This window comes from Oncorhynchus mykiss, chromosome 12, assembly GCF_057628025.1.
Source record: "Oncorhynchus mykiss isolate SJ-2025 chromosome 12, ASM5762802v1, whole genome shotgun sequence".
NCBI lineage: Eukaryota > Metazoa > Chordata > Actinopteri > Salmoniformes > Salmonidae > Oncorhynchus > Oncorhynchus mykiss.
Genome location: NC_143033.1, coordinates 56,474,358 through 56,491,087, shown reverse-complemented (window position 1 = coordinate 56,491,087; position 16,730 = coordinate 56,474,358). Strand labels below are relative to the sequence as shown.

Below are 16,730 nucleotides of genomic sequence, written 5' to 3'. Positions count from 1 at the left end.
CCAGGGACCAACCAGGACCAACCCTGCTTAGCTTCAGAAGCAAGCCAGCAGTAGGATGCAGGGTAGTATGCTGCTGAAGTAGAGTCCTCCGTTGTTAATGACATATTTTTTAGCATCATGATTCCTGTAATAAAGGTGTCTTTCCTGACGCTTTACCTGATTTTTTTTTTTTTGCTAGGCCAGGCTGATGTAATGAGCGAGCCTCTTACTCTCTTCCCCCTCGTGTATAATATTTCCAAATGCAATTGCGGGGGAAAAACTACTTTGGAAGCAACTCGTTTTCCATATTAAAGAGAAGTCTCTGCTTTCCGTGGGTATAATTTGTATTTCTCAATTATTATAATTTTTTTTTTTGAGCTCCATGCACACTGTTTTACAATGAAGATACCTGATATGGCTTTGAAATACGGAGAGCGCGAAATTGCGCATCAGCCATCGCAAGTGCCCAGGCCTGATCTCCAGAGGTCAGGAGCCAGGGGTCCTGCATTGTTGGAGCATCTGACTCCAGAGGGAGATGCTTGAGGATTTAGCTGTGACCAGTAGAATCCTCAGTCGTTAATTGCATATATTCAAGGTTAATTTGTCGCTAGACCATATAGGAATGTCTTGTTTGCACGTTTACAAAATGTATCAAATCGTTTTTAATTTATTTTATTTCACCTTTTATTTAACCAGGCGGGCCAGTTAAGTTGTAATTTACAACTGCGACCTGGACAAGATAAAGCAAAGCAGTGCGATCAAAATCAACAAGACAGAGTTATACATAAACAAATGTACAGTCAATAACACAATAGAAAAATCTATGTACAGCGTGTGCAAATGTAGGGAGGTAAGGCAATAAATAGGCCATAGAGGTGAAATAATTACAATTGAACATTAACACTGGAGTGATAGATGTGCAGATGATGATGTGCAAATAGAGATACTGGGGTGCAAGAGGATAAATAAAATGTGGATGAGGTAGTTGGGTGTGCTATTTACAGATTGGCTGTGTACAGGTACAGTGATCAGTAAGCTGCTCTGACAGCTGACGCTTAAAGTTAGAGAGGGAGATATAAGACTCCAGCTTCAGTGATTTTTGCAATTTGTTCCAATCATTGGCAGCAGAGAACTGGAAGGAAAGGCGGCCAAAGAAGGAGCTGGCTTTGGGGATGACCAGTGAAATATACCTGCTGGAGCACGTGCTATGGGTGGGTGTTGCTATGGTGACCAGTGAGCTGAGATAAGGTGGGGCTTTACCTAGCAAAGACTTATAGATGACCTGGAGCCAGTGGGTCTGGCAACGAATATGTAGGGAGGGCCAGCCAACGAGAGCATACAGGACGCAGTGGTGGGTAGTATATGGGGCATTGGTGACAAAACGGATGGCACTGTGATAGACTACATCCAGTTTGCTGAGTAGAGTGTTGGAGGCAAATTTATAAATGACATCGCCAAAGTCAAGGATCTGTAGGATAGTCTGTTTTACGAGGGTATGTTTTACGAGGGTATACTTATTTTCCACCATAATTTGCAAATAAATTCATTAAAAATCCTACAATGTGATTTTCTGGATTTTATTTTCTCATTTTGTCTGTCATAGCTGAAGTGTACCTATGATGAAAATTACAGGCCTCTCATCTTTTTAAGTGGGAGAACTTGGTGGCTGACTAAATACTTTTTTGCCCCACTGTAGGTCTATAACAGTTTGGGTCTAGAGTGTCTCCCCCTTTGAAGAGGGGGATGACAGCGGCAGCTTTCCAATCTTTGGGGATCTCAGATGAAAATTACAGGAGAGTTTTAACAGGCTAGTAATAGGGGTTGCAACAATTTCGGTGGATAATTTTAGAAAGAGAGGGTCCAGATTGTCTAGCTCAGCTGATTTGTAGGAATCCAGATTTTGCAGCTCTTTCAGAACACCAGCTGTCTGGATTTCGGTGAAGGAGAAGCGAGGGGGGGGGCTTGGGCGAGTTGCTGCAGGGGGTGCAGAGTTGTTGGCCGGGTTAGGGGTAGCCAGGTGGAAAGCATGGCCAGCGGTAGAAAAATGCTTATTGAAATGATTGATTATCGTGGATTTATCGGTGGAGACCGAGTTTCCTAGCCTCAGTGCAGTGGGCAGCTGGGAGGAGGTGCTCTTGTTCTCCATGGACTTTACAGTGTCTCAACTTTTTTGAATTATTCCTACAGGATGCAAATTTCTGTTTGAAAAATCTAGCCTTAGCTTTCCTAACTGTTTGAGTATATTGGTTTCTGACTTCCCTGAAAAGTTGCATATCGCGGGAGCTATTCGATGCTAATGCAGAACGCCATAGGATGATTTTGTGCTGGTCAAGGGCAGTCAAGTCTGGAGTGAACCAAGGGCTATATCTGTTCTTAGTTCTACATTTGGGCATGCTTTTAATGGGGCATGCTTATTTTTGTTTGAATAGAATGTGTATTATTTAAGCAATAAGGCTCGAGGGGATGTAGTACATGTCCAATATACCACGGCTAAGGGCTGTTCTTATGTACGACGCAACGCAGAGTGCCTGGAATACTGCCCTTAGCCGGTGAATGTTGACAATATACTGCAAATCCCGGAGGTGCCTTATTGCTATTGGAAACTGCTTACCAATGTAGTTAGAGCAGTAAAAATACCCATGGTATACGGTCTGATTATACTACGGCTTTCAGCCAATCAACATTCAGGCCTCGAAAAACCCAGTTTATTATAAGTTATGAATTATACATCTATAAGCACTCTTCACAAACAAAATCACTCCATCTACAAAATGTGTTCAATTTTCACTCACCGTAACACCATCTCCCCTCCAGGTAAGTTTGAAGAGAAGGAGGACCGTGTACCAAAGCTGGAGCAGCTAAACTCTCTGGGCTTCATGTGTAGCCTGAACCTGTCACTGAGCCGGAAGGACCTGGTAAAGATGGAGCTGCTCCTCTTAGAGACGTTTGGCTGGAACCTGTGTATGCCCACGCCTGCACACTTCATAGACTACTACCTCCATGCCGCTGTACAAGAGGGAGAACTGCACAACGGCTGGCCCCTCTCCTCCCTCAGTAAGACCAAAGCCTTCATGGACAAGTACACACACTACTTCCTGGAAGTCTCACTGCAAGGTGAGGATGAGATTGTGGCAGTCATGGTTATTACTGGTTATTGTCATGCAAAAGACTGCCGGTCTCACGGTTGTTGACAGTTAATTAACAGACATGTTTAGCATTTCCAGACCTCCATGTATACAAGACACTGCTGCGCGCCCTTGGAATATCCACATTTTAAAAAGTATATATCAATTCAATATACACCCTCACATTAAATCCATTATTTGTTTTAGGCAGATCTGAAAGAACATTATGATACGAAGCAAATGTATTTCAGAAGAATAGAATAAGAGTTGGCCTACTGTAGGCCTATGTTATCTGGCAATGCTCAATGCTGTGTTCATTTAGCTGACAAGATATGCGTACAAGTCCCGTTCCATGACTTTATATGAATTTATAGTAAGAAGAATATAATGGAACTTAGCTGAATCAAATAGAAAGGATATTTTTCCAATTCCGGAGTGAGGGTGCATATGAAGTGGCTATGTTGAGCGTAAAAGTGATCATTCGAAACAGGTCCGATACCCTCGATTTTAGAGTTATTTGGCAACTTCAGTTGTGAATGATAGATCCCTTAGAATGCCTTCGAAATCAAAATGTATATGGGCTGCATGATGCGACTGTAGGCTGTTGATGATTTGAGAAAGTCGCCCAAAAAAAAAAAGCTGTGTTCCTTGCCTCAGGCTTCACACACTGTTCTCTCATTAAGAGATCATATTTTCACCTCTCAGACTATTCTCAATTTAATCTTGTCTTTACTAATATGCAAAAAATAAAGCTGAGAAATACGTATAGTAGCAACTGGGATCCTCCAATTTTTTGTGGGAACCATCAAAACTCTGCTTTCACACAGGATTATAGAAATGTCTGGGCTTATAAGAACACTTATTTCACTCCATGCATCATCCACTGTTTTGAGGAGCACTATCTCACTGCGTGACAGATGATATTTCGCCCAAACTCTGTATGCCATGGGCTCTCCAACCCTGTTCCTGCAGCTACCCAGAGCTTAATTTGGGAAACCAAGTGAAATATGTTCGGGAACATCGATAGTAACATCTTTTCACAACGAAACATATTTCATTAAACGTTTGACAGGCCCTTTGTGTGCTCGTATAGGCTAGCTAGACCAATTATGTACCAAAGACATATCAGTTTCATGTTTTTCTGCCATGTGTAATATGCGTAGTATGCGGTAGGCTATGTATTGTATAATGGCACAATCATCATTTTAATTCCGTTTTTTTGTTCGGGCTTGGGCTCATATATAGGCCTATGCATAAGCTTTAATATACAGCTGGGTGTTTGAATGAATCATCACCTTAGAAAGCGCTGTCCATTTCGTTGTGTTAGGCTTTGAAACGACATCCACATCGACTGTGTTTTTCCACTCAGTTTCAACCTGTTGTTGAACTTCTTTCTTCAAATTGATCATCACAATACGGTCACCGCAACAGCCCTGATTAGGAGTGCCCAAGAATGGATGTCCATAAAGTGACTGCAGTGGGTGGTCTAATGGGCAAGACAATTGCTCTCTATGGTGGGGCCATTCGTTGTTGAGTAAATGAGTGAGACTGATGATCTCTGTGTTTGTGCGTCTCAGACCATGCCTTCCTCGGCTTCCGACCGTCCCAGGTGGCGGCAGCCTGCATTGCGGCGTCCCGCATCTGTCTCCAGATCACCCCAAGCTGGACCACCGTTCTCCACCTGCTCACCGGATACTCCTGGGAACCCCTCACCCCGTGCATCGAGCTCATGCTTCTGTAAGACTCCACTACTGCTTTACATAATGTGCTGTACACACACATTAATCTGGTCATTAGTCGGATTCCGACTCATCTGTTTTGAGTTTACACTTCATCAGGTAGTGAAGAAGCACCAATTGAATTAGGGCTATGTATAATATTTGTGAACATAAAGGGGAAGGCCAATTCATCTCTATTAAACAAAACAATCTGAAAGTTCTGGAGTCCTGTTTTGACATACTATATATCATCTATTGTGAATTACTTTATTATGACTTTACATGATGATGACTAAAATGTATTCTGTTGTGTGACGCTGCTCAAACTTTTTGTTGTTGGGTGCCACCAACTGCAGAAGTTGGGAAAATGTTAGTCTGGAGCCCTGAACAGACAAAATATTTTGCTACGGAATCTGACTAATGAATACACCCCATGTTTACTGACATCTGCTTACACTTAGTTTATCCTCCGCCATTTCTAAACTGTGTAGTTGTATGCTTCCCATGTATGCCCCTTTCCTCCATTTTAATGCAATTTGAGGTTGAAGTTCTACAGCTTTTTCATACTGTCATTACCATTGACCCTTAGTTATTACCTCTGTGTGTTGTTTATGTCCGTCAGCTAAACGTCATTAAGTAATCATTTTCACTGTTTTTCTCCCTCTAGTGCCCATGACAACGATGTGAAACAAGCCAACAAATCCAAGTCCAACTCTCCGTCTGTCCAGAGTCCTCTCCAACCCCAGGCCCTACCCTCAACCTCCACAGTCTCTGTCTCCACCATGAAACAGCCCTTGTCTACCTCTCAGCAGCTGCTCTTCCAGACAGGTGGATACCAGCAGCAGCTCACCCAGCACTCTACTCCCCTTTCCCAGCTGCACATGCTAGGTGAGTCCCCGACTCTGGGCCCTGTCGGGTCTCGCAACTACCTCCAGGCCCACCAGAGAGGGCTCCTCTCAGGGTCGGTTTCTCAGGGAGTCTTCCCCTCCTACCCCAGCTTAGCCTCAGGGCTGCGCTCCTCCCTGCCCCTGCAGGGACCTATCTCCATGCAAGTGGCTCTAGCTGCAGAGCCCCGTAACTGCCTCCCCCTGTCGTACGGGGGAGGCTACCTGGGCTCCCATCACACCTACACAGCAGGCTGCTTCGACAGGTGACGCCAGGAGAGGGAGGACAAACAGAACCTGGGGCAGTCAGTGTCTTCCTCCATCCGTTCTGACCTCATCCACTGGGGACAAAGGAAACCAAAACAAAGAAGCAATGTCAATGCAGATGTTGCGGAGGTCATAATATTGACCTAACAAAAGCCCTACCTATTTGAAATGAGACACTTTGTGATGAGCTGATTACATACAGTACATACTGTTTCCTTCACGTGACTGCTTGCTCTATACTGAGACTGTGAGGCTGGTTTAGCCACTGTGATTCTGTGGGACTGCTGTTTTTTTATATACTATTATCTTTCAATGCTGCTGCTTTAAACAAAATTCTGACTTTATGATCAGTGGAAAGTGGTCTGTCCTTGGTATTATTTACATGAACTATATAATTTCAGGGTTTGAAGTATTACTTGAAAGAATATGTATTTAAACAGCTGTGTAAATGAATTTCTTTTTTGATGTTGTGTTTTCTTTCTTTTTTCTACTGGGTAAAAACAGTGTGTATTGTAATGTAGGAGATGCCTTGCTATGATTTCTGGTCCATCTTTGGCCTTGGCTGGTGTAGAGTAGTCTCAATCTTGTTTTGCCTTTCTGGTGCCCCTGGAAGCAGATGGAGCCATGGTTCCCAGGGGAACAGCCACATCCATCCTCTCAGCACATCAAACCACAGGGGAAGAAGTGATGCTTTACTAGCTAGTCCCCAGGGGGGCAAAGCCATGCTTTCTCCTCAGATAATGTAAATTATCCTGACTGGTACCATTTCATCTGTATGTCTGACTGAAACCCAGGACAGTCACACAACCCTCACTGGAACAGCTACTGTTGCTGTCCTTGTCACAAGGACCTTGAGCAGTTAATGACACCAGGATCACGTTGGGAAGGCTTCTGCATAGGATAGCTTATAGTTCAGTTCCGCTGACATTCTCATCTGGTCATACTACTACTGATGTCCTACCTCACTCTCCAGGGTGGTTGCTATTTGTGTAGTTTTACTGTAATTTACTGTACCTGTAAAATGGACCATGCTTGATCAGATGTAAAGAGTGCCACCAAACATTTATCCTATAATATTAGCAAAAGTATAGTTGACCTTTAAAGCTGGGACCCTTAAGGGTGAAACTGCCACGTCTGTTTTGTGAAAATACAACAAAGAAGTTACTGCAAACAACAACCCACCCTCCCCCCCCCCCGGACACCATTGCACGTGCAATAGAACAGCTGTATAAGGTGCATTCGGAAAGTATTCACACCCCTTGACTTTGTCCACATTTTGTTACGTTAGTCTTATTCTAAAATTAATTGAAAAATAAATCTATCTATACACAATACCCCATAATGACAAAGCAAAAACAAAATCCCAAAAAAACTGAAATACTTTATTTGCACAAGTATTCGGACCCTTTCCTATGAGACTGGAAATTGACCTCGGGTGCATCCTGTTTCCATTGATCATCCTTGATATTTCAACAACTTGATTGGACATGATTCGGTAAGGCACACATCTGTGTATATAAGGTCCCACTGTTGACAATGCATGTCAGAGCAAAAACCAAGCCATGAGGTCCAAGGAATTGTCCGTAGAGCTCAGACAGGATTGTGTCAAGGCACAGATCTGGGGAAGGGTAACAAAACATTTCTGCAGCGTTGAAGGTCCCCAAGAACACATTGGCCTCCATCATTCTTAAATGGAAGAAGTGTGGAACCACCAAGACTCTACCTAGAGCTCAATCAATCAAATGTATTTATAGAGCCCTTCTTACATCAGCTGATGTCACAAAGTGCTGTACAGAAACCCAGCCTAAAACCCCAAACAGCAAGCAATGTAGGTGTAGAAGCACGGTGGCTAGGAAAAACTCCCTAGAAAGGCCAGAACCTAGGAAGAAACCTAGAGAGGAACCAGGCTATGAGGGGTGGCCAGTCCTCTTCTGGCTGTGCTGGGTGGAGATTATAACAGAACATGGCCAAGATGTTCAAATGTTCATAGATGACCAGCATGGTCAAATCATAATAATCACAGTGGTTGTCGAGGGTGCAGGTCAGCACCTCAGGAGTAAATGTCAGTTGTCTTTTCATATACGATCATTGAGTATCTCTACTGCTCCTGCTGTCTCTAGAGAGTTGAAAACAGCAGGTCTGGGACAGGTAGCACGTCCGGTGAACATGTCAGGGTTCCATAGCTGCAGGCAGAAGAGTTGAAACTGGAGCAGCAGCACGGCCAGGTGGACTGGGGACAGCAAGGAGTCATCAGGCCAGGTAGTCCTGAGGCATGGCCCTAGGGCTCAGGTCCTCAGAAAGAAAGAAAGAGAGAGAATTAGAGAGAGCATACTTAAATTCACACAGAACACCGGATAAGACAGGAGAAATACTCCAGATATAACAGACTGACCCTAGCCCCCGACACACAAACTACTGCCGCATAAATACTGGAGGCTGAGATAGGTCGGGTCGGGAGACACTGTGGCCCCGTCCGACGATAACCCGGACAGGGCCAAACAGGCAGGATACAACCCCACCCACTTTGCCAAAGCACAGCCCCCATACCATTAGAGGGATATCTACAACCACCAATTTACCATCCTGAGACAAGGCCGAGTATAGCCCATGAAGATCCGGATAGGAAGATCGCGTCAGTGACTCAACTCACTCAAGTGACACACCCCTCCTAGGGACGGCATGGAAGAGCACCAGTAAGCCAGTAACTCAGCCCCTGTAATAGGGTTAGAGGCAGAGAATCCCAGTGGAGAGAGGGGAGCCGGCCAGGCGGAGACAGCAAGGGCGGTACTTTGCTGGCCTCCCAGCCAAACTGAGCAATCGGCGGAGAAGGGCCTTGGTCAGAGCTCCTGAGTTCCTCTGTAGAGATGGGAGAACCTTCCAGAAGGACGACCATCTCTGCAGCACTCCACCAACCAGGCCTTTATAGGCACTCCTCAGTAAAATGGACATGACAGCCCGCTTGGAGTTTGCCAAAAGGCACCTAAAGACTTTCATGAGAAACCAGATTCTCTGGTCTGATGAAACCAAGATTGAACTCTTTGGCCTGAATGCTAAGCGTCACATCTGGAGGAAACCTAGTACCATTCCTATGGTGAATCATAGTGGTGGCAGCATCATGCTGTGTAGATGTTTTTCAGAAGCAGTGACTGGGAGACTAGTCAGGATCAAGGGAAAGATGAATGGAGCAAAGTACAGAGAGATCCTTGATGAAAACCTGCTCCAGAGCACTCAGGACCTTCGACTAGGGCGAAGGTTCACCTTCCAAAAGGATAACGACCCTAAGCACACAGGCAAGACAATGCAGGAGTGGCTTCGGGACAAGTCTCTGAATGTCCTTGTGGCCCAGCCAGAGCCTGGACTTGAACCCGATTGAACATCTCTGGAGAGACCTGAAAATAGCTGTGCGGCGACACTCTCAATCCAACTTGACAGACCTTGAGAGGATCTGCTGAGAATAATGGGAGGAACTCCACAAATGCAGGTGTGCCAAGCTTGTAGCGTCATACCCAAGACTCAAGGCTGCAATCGCTGCCAAAGGTGCTTCAACAAAGTACTGAGTAAAGGGTCTGAATACTTATGTAAATGTGATATTTCAGTTTATTTTTTGTCAATTTAAAAAATATTCTAAAAACCTGTTTTTGCTTTGTCATTATGGGGTATTGTTTGTAAATTGATGAGGAAAAAATAAACAATTTAATCCATTTTAGATTAAGGCTGTAACGTAACAAAATGTGGAAAAAAGGGAGTTGAAGACTTTCCAAATGCACTATTGTTTTGATACATAACATGCTCCCCAACTCTGCTTGTCAACAGAACAAAAACAATAATGGCCGTGGGGCAGACATTGGCGTTGTTTCCCATTACTGCCGATTCCATCCTTAGGCTGTTTTCTGATTAATGGTTACCTTGGATACAACCCACTGAATGTCAGTAGGAATATTTAAAACATTAAAGAACAGAAGTTAAGTAACTAAGAGAGTGTACAGTCGTGGCCAAAAGTTTTGAGAATGACACAAATATTCATTTTCACAAAGTCTGCTCCCTCAGTTTGTATGATGGGATGGCAATTTGCATGTACTCCAGAATGTTATGAAGAGTGATCAGATGAATTGCAATTAAATGCAAAGTCCCTCTTTGCCATGCAAATGAACTGAATCCCCCAAAAAAACATTTCCTCTGCATTTCGGCCCTGCCACAAAAGGACCAGCTGACATCATGTCAGTGATTCTCTCGACAACACAGGTGTGAGTGTTGAGGAGGACAAGGCTGGAGATCACTCTGTCATGCTGATTGTGTTCGAATAACAGACTGGAAGCTTCAAAAGGAGGGTGGTGCTTGGGATCATTGTTCTTCCTCTGTCAATCATGGTTACCTGCAAGGAAACACGTGCCGTCATCATTGCTTTGCACAAAAAGAGCTTCACAGTGAAAGATTGCACCTAAATCAACCATTTAACTTCAAGAACTTCAAGGAGAGCGGTTCAATTGTTGTGAAGAAGACTTCAGGGTGCCCAAGAAAGTCCAGCAAGCGCCAGGACTGTCTCATAAAGTTGATTCAGCTGCGGGATCAGGGCACCACCAGTACAGAGCTTGCTCAGGAATGGCAGCAGGCAGGTGTGAGTGCATCTGCACGCACAGTGAAGCGAAGACTTTTGGAGGATAGCCTGGTGTCAAGAAGGGCAGCAAAGAAGCCACTTCTCTCCAGGAAAACATCAGAAACAGACTGATATTCTGCAAAAGGTACAGGGATTGGACTGCTGAGGACTGGGGTAAAGTCATTTTCTCTGATGAATCCCCTTTCCGATTGTTTGGGGCATCCGGATAAAAGCTTGTCCGGAGAAGACAAGGTGAGCGCTACCATCAGTCCTGTGTCATGCCAACAGTAAAGCATCCTGAGACCATTCATGTGTGGGATCGCTTCTCAGCCAAGAGAGTGGGCTCACTCACAATTTTGCTGAAAAACACAGCCATGAATAAAGAATGGTACCAACACGTCCTCCGAGAGCAACTTCTCCCAACCATCCAGGAACAGTTTGGTGACGAACAATCCCTTTTCCAGCATGATGGAGCACCTTGCCATAAGGCAAAAGTGATAACTAAGTGGCTCGGGGAACAAAACATCAATATTTTGGGTCCATGGCCAGGAAACTCCCCAGATTTTAATCCCATTGAGAACTTGTGGTCAATCCTCAAGAGGAGGGTAGACAAACAAAAACCCACAAATTCTGACAAACTCCAAGCATTGATTATGCAAGAATGGGCTGCCATCAGTCAGGATGTGGCCCAGAAGTTAATTGACAGCATGCCAGGGCGGATTGCAGAGGTCTTGAAAAAGAAGGGTCAACACTGTAAATATTGACTCTCTGCATCAACTTCATGTAATTGTCAATAAAAGCCTTTGGCACTAATGAAATGCTTGTAATTATACTTCAGTATTCCATAGTAACTGTCTGACAAAAATATCTAAAGACACTGAAGCAGCAAACTTTGTGAATATTAATATTTGTGTCATTCTCAAAACTTTTGGCCACGACGGTATGACTCGGGCTTATATGGAATATGAGCTTGATGTCTGTGTCATGAGTCATGATGCTGCCTTGACGTCTAAATCCAGGCTGGCCAGACATGCTGTTACCGATGGCCAAGTACATGTGGGTCCAGTACCCGGAATAGCTCAGGTTTGATGGAGTAATTAAATATTTTCCACTGATCACATCCTAACCACGATGCCTATCTGCTTCCCCTACTGCTTACAGAGGGCATGAAGAGGCCATGGCCCTGTCGTCTACTGGGTCTCCGATAACAAAACCATCCTCTTGCATACCTTAACTTTTACCTACCTCAATATGTAGTGATACCTATGTTTATTATTTGCTACTTTTTTCATTAGATCAAATGTATGTACATTTAGCTGACTTTAATATTTGATGTACTCATTTTTAATCATTTTTTGTCCAGTTCTTTTTTTTTCTCCGAACCGTTTTTTCCCCCCTCAGTAGCTACACATGTGCACGGGTTTGCTTCACACTGTTACAGCGTGGTAGCTACGGGACCTAAACAGCAGAGTTGAGCCTTGCTCTTCAACGCTCTTAGTAGTTGCGGAAATGTATCCACTATGCTGTTTACGTCATATCACTGACTCTACCTGTAACTTTTTTTTGTTGTTGTTGTTTTATGTGGGAATATATGAAGAGCTCAATGCACCATCAAAGACCAGTCTATATTGTGTGATATGTAGGCTACTGATTGGTCATTTTTAGTTAAGACTACTTTCAATCACACCGCCATCTTGTTTTAAAGCACACTTTCTTTTTTTTGCAAATGCTTTGTAGTACTTGTGTTAACTGCTTGGAAAGGCAGTGGATTTCTTTACCTGAATGAAAATGTTGCACATTGCAACCACCTAGAAGCATCAACTCTTGAAATCCAAATGGACCAACTATATCTACCCTGATGGATCAATAACAGCTATGTGCATTTGTGCAGGAGAAGCACATATTGGGGAAGGGGAATTGGTGTTTACTCTGTCAAATGAGTTGCAAATAAAACAGTTTACAAAAGCCAGACTGACATGATCGTTTCTTCACCCTTTGTTTTTCATGTTTGTATAGAATATCCTGTAGATGTGTATAGCAAGTCTTTGAAGTCGATTAGCATACCCCCAGGGGGAATAGTTTAATATGAATGTCTCAATTCATTGCACATGAAAAGCTATTCAACGGGGGAAGAGGAGCTCCATCCTCTACCACTAACCCCCTCCCCAGCCTCCCCTGATGCTCCCTTCCTCTACAGACCTCAAGACAATGGAGGAGAACCCTATCCCTAATTTCTACCCTCCCTTTGCCACTAAACAAATAGTTAAGAAACTGGAGACTATTGATACTGTAGGCCTTGCAAAGTGTAAAGAAACTGTAAGTAATCATTGCAAATAAAAAATGTAAAACATGTTAGTCTCTCAAAATACAAACCACGGCTGAAAGACAAAATAAGGAAGTACAAGCCATGCATAGTCAAAAATATAATAACATTTGCCTTTAGAAATCTAACACTCACACTTGACCCCCCTCTTTTCTTTTTCAGAAATGGACATCTTCATTTTCAGAGGATTTCTTGTAATGATGTGTTGTAACATCCTTTGTGTCCTGTGTTCATTCACTTCACAGATCATAAAATTGTGCAACATTTTTCATTAGTGATAAACCGTGGGAGAGGAAAATATATTTATAATCCAATGACAGGAATGGGAGGTTATAGTAGCCCCTCCTTCTTTGGACGGATCGGTAGGGGGTACTGAAGGCAGTCCCAGGAGGTGGGAAGTGGGGACTCTGGAGTAGGCAAGGGGGGTTGGGTAATGGATCATTCTCGCTAGCTCTGTTTACAAAGCAGAGAGGGGAGGGGCTGGCTGGTTACAAAGAGAGGGGAACACTCATTCACCCCAGACGTCCCTTCATCTTGTCTATTGTTTTGTAACTATCCCAGAGAGCTTAATTGCTCTTAACTCAGTATGCATGCACATCATAAGAGAGTGTGGCACACAAACCTGTTGTTTGCTTGTTAATCTTTAATCCTAAAACCTAACAATGTACATCTATCATGGTGGAAATGGAAAATCCAACTGGTTTCCAGACTCTGTTCTACACACTGCTTAATCTTGATGTTATAGGGTATTAATCTTTCTAGCAAACTCTTGAAAACTATTCTTTCAACCTTTTATTAAAGTTGCTACTGAATTGTATTGTGTTTAAAGATAGATTGCCCCCCCCCCCCCCCCCCCCCCAATGGTTGTCCCATAATAAATGTAGTGACATTTGTCAAGAAGTTTTCCTTTACCATTATGTGGCAAACATCTTCAAGCATAGGAGAGACACAAAGACCAAGGCAGCAGGTTGGCTAAGCAGTCTTACTTTATTTACTCATTATTCCGTTTGTTTTTTTGCTAATGGCACGGTCACAATGTGTTTAGATCTTCTTGCTGGTTCTTTTCAGCACGACTGAGCCCGCGATTGAGGTCTAAGCAGGGGGAAAAATACACAAAACATTACTTGAACTGCCAAAATGAATTTTTTTCTTCTCCCCTCTAATATACACCATCTTCTGCAAAGTGCCACTTTTACTTACCTCTATCAGCTTTCCTCCGCTGATTTCAGATGTGTGGTGGTAGTTGGGGAATTTCGTGCTCAGCTTGCCCCCCTCCATTGTAACTGTGGCCTGAAATGGATGGACACAAATGCTATTTATTCACACTATAATTTGTTAAACCAACAATCTGTTCGTTTCATCTAGATTCTAGATTACAATACATGCATCTGAGTTCCCCTATTATAAATATTAATTGAACCTATATTTAACTAGGCAAGTCAGTTAAAAACAAACTCTTATTTTCAATGGCGCGGCGCCCTACGGGACTCCCAATCACGGCTGGTTGTGATACAGCCTGGATTTGTAGTGATGCCTCTAGCACTAAGATGCAGTGCCTTAGACCGCTGCGCCACTCGGGAGGCCCCTAGACAATTTTTTACTACAGTGACTATATGAGACTTTTGTCTGAGGTACTATATTACAGAAGCTTACACAACAGACACCAGGATAGGATTTTTTTTTAAACGAATTCCTGATCTGAACTGACTGAAAGTTGTATGACACATCATAGAGATTCTTACCTTGAACTTTTTCCCTCCAATAGTCTCCATGTCACATTCCTGGTCAATGACAAACTTGTTGCTGATGGTCTTGTTTGTGGGATAGAGCTGGGACCATGAGAACACATTGCCGTTCTGCACCACCTCAGTAATGAGCTTGTAGTCACGACCCTTCTCAATGATGTCATCAGGGATGCCTTGGATTACAAGAAAATATGTAGTTAGGCTAGGGGTAATGAGGCAATTGTGAATCATATTATCATGTCTGAGCACCATAGTTTGTCTATACTACTACTGCTAATCCCCATTGAATGTGCAGTGATGTGAATACATCCATTTCAATATATTGCATAAACCAATTGAATTCAAGATGTCAAGACAAAGACTAAGGCTTTCGTAGGCTTACTATTACTTTATAAAGGTGGTTATTGAACTTGAATACATGTCTTACCAAGGAGCTTGCAGAATTCATCGTATCCTTCCTGGGACTCAGTTTCCCATTTTCCAGCGAAGGCCATGGTGTACAGAAAGCAAAGGAGAGGTAAAGGAGAGGGAGAAGCAGTTCCAAGACCTGCAGGGAAGAGTCAGATACTGAGTGACAACCTGTCCCTCTTTAAATAGACATGGCAACCATCTCCGCCCTTCTTTCATTACAATGGGTACATCACTACGCCATAAACTGTTATGGTGCCATCAGAGAGTTGGTGACCATGGGGTCACTCACCTTTGGCACATAATCCCCTACTGTATGTGGGGGAAAAAAACACCTGATTATTAACAGTATTTCAATACTACATCAATGGCAACATAGAGGACGAAAATGCCATTCGAACAGAGGACATGATTGGACCATACAACCCCTCCTTTAATTTGTTAGTCAACAGTGAATTACATGGTGAGTTTACAGTCTGCCTCAGTCTGGGACCTAAGGCTGCCATACATGACACAGGTTCTGAATCAACAACAGCTTCTCCTTGTCTGTTTAGTTATCCATTAGGAGTGTTGCCATGATCTCTATGACAGCTACAGAACATTACTCTGCATTTTCCACCCTTGACCAAAGATCCTATGATGAGACCAGACATAGAACTTGGCAGCACACGATATCAGCTCATGGAGGACAGTAAGCTCGTTACACCACCGCCAAAACACCAGGGATAATCGTCAGGGGTGGACAGTCTGTTCGAGCACATCGGAAACACACATACACACACCTAGCCTCTGAGACCTTTCCAAAAAATGCACGCCCACAAATTCAGTGTTCCACTTGTACATCAAACTTCCTACGGCTCCTATTTTTAGATGCTACTCAGTGCAAGTCCCAGCACTTGCCAAAAACTATGCAGAAATACACACAACACATTTTTATATCAGCGCATTTTGAAATTCAAAAGCCGTTGGTGAGGAAGTGACACATGCAGGTCAATACCCTTAAAGTCATAAGGGTTAAACCCCACTGCTCATCCAAGAACCTCTACTAAAGAGTATGCCTTTTCAAAATGCAAGCCACAAGACTGAATACATCTCACACTTTTGCATTTCTTGTAGCTCCAAATCTCGATGTGATTAACTATGAAATTACACTGAGTGTACAAAACATTAGGAACACCTGTTCTTTCCATGACAGAATGACCAGGTGAATGCTATGATCCCTTATTGATGTCACTTGTTAAATCCACGTCAGTCAGTGTAGAAGAAGGGAAGGATACAGGTTAAATAAGGATTGAGACAATTGAGATATGGATTGTGTATGTGTGCCATTCAGAGGTTGAATGGGAAAGACAAAATATTGAAGTGCCTTTGAACATGGTATGGTAGTAGGTACCAGGCACATTGGTTTGTGTCAAGAACTGCAACGCTGCTGGGTTTTTCACAGTCAACAGTTTCCACGTGTATCAAGAATGGTCCACCACCCAAAGGACATCCAGCCAACTTGACACAAATCTGTGAAGCATTGGAGTCAACCTGGGTGCAACTCAATCCGGTCCAACTCAATATTAGGAAGGTGTTCTTAATGTTTTGTACACTCAGTGTATTTTCAGCTAAATTATACAATCCAGTGGATGAGCTATGCAGTGCTTATGGCATGGGCAGAAAGTCACAGTAAATATTGTAGACA

General features: G+C 43.3%; 2 protein-coding genes across 2 annotated transcripts in view; one reads left to right on the top strand and one right to left on the bottom strand.

Moving 5' to 3' along the window:
• ccnjl (cyclin J like) overlaps nt 1-12,536 on the top strand; it is a 34,530-nt gene extending 21,994 nt beyond the window's left edge. Inside the window, exons 4-6 of the mRNA XM_021624209.3 lie at nt 2,794-3,093; nt 4,682-4,841; nt 5,490-12,536. Of these exons, the coding sequence (XP_021479884.3) occupies nt 2,794-3,093; nt 4,682-4,841; nt 5,490-5,976 (947 nt within the window). The 3' untranslated portion in view covers nt 5,977-12,536. The remainder of the gene's footprint in view (nt 1-2,793; nt 3,094-4,681; nt 4,842-5,489) is intronic.
• A 1,322-nt stretch (nt 12,537-13,858) lies between these two features.
• Nucleotides 13,859-15,280, bottom strand: LOC110537810 (gastrotropin). Its single transcript, XM_021624208.2, has 4 exons — nt 15,063-15,280; nt 14,633-14,808; nt 14,091-14,180; nt 13,859-13,982 (listed from the first exon to the last, which is right to left on the bottom strand). Exons 1-4 carry the CDS (start codon nt 15,127-15,129, stop codon nt 13,932-13,934), a joined length of 384 nt encoding a protein of 127 aa, XP_021479883.1. The 5' UTR covers nt 15,130-15,280; the 3' UTR covers nt 13,859-13,931.
• Nucleotides 15,281-16,730: the final 1,450 nt, after the last annotated feature.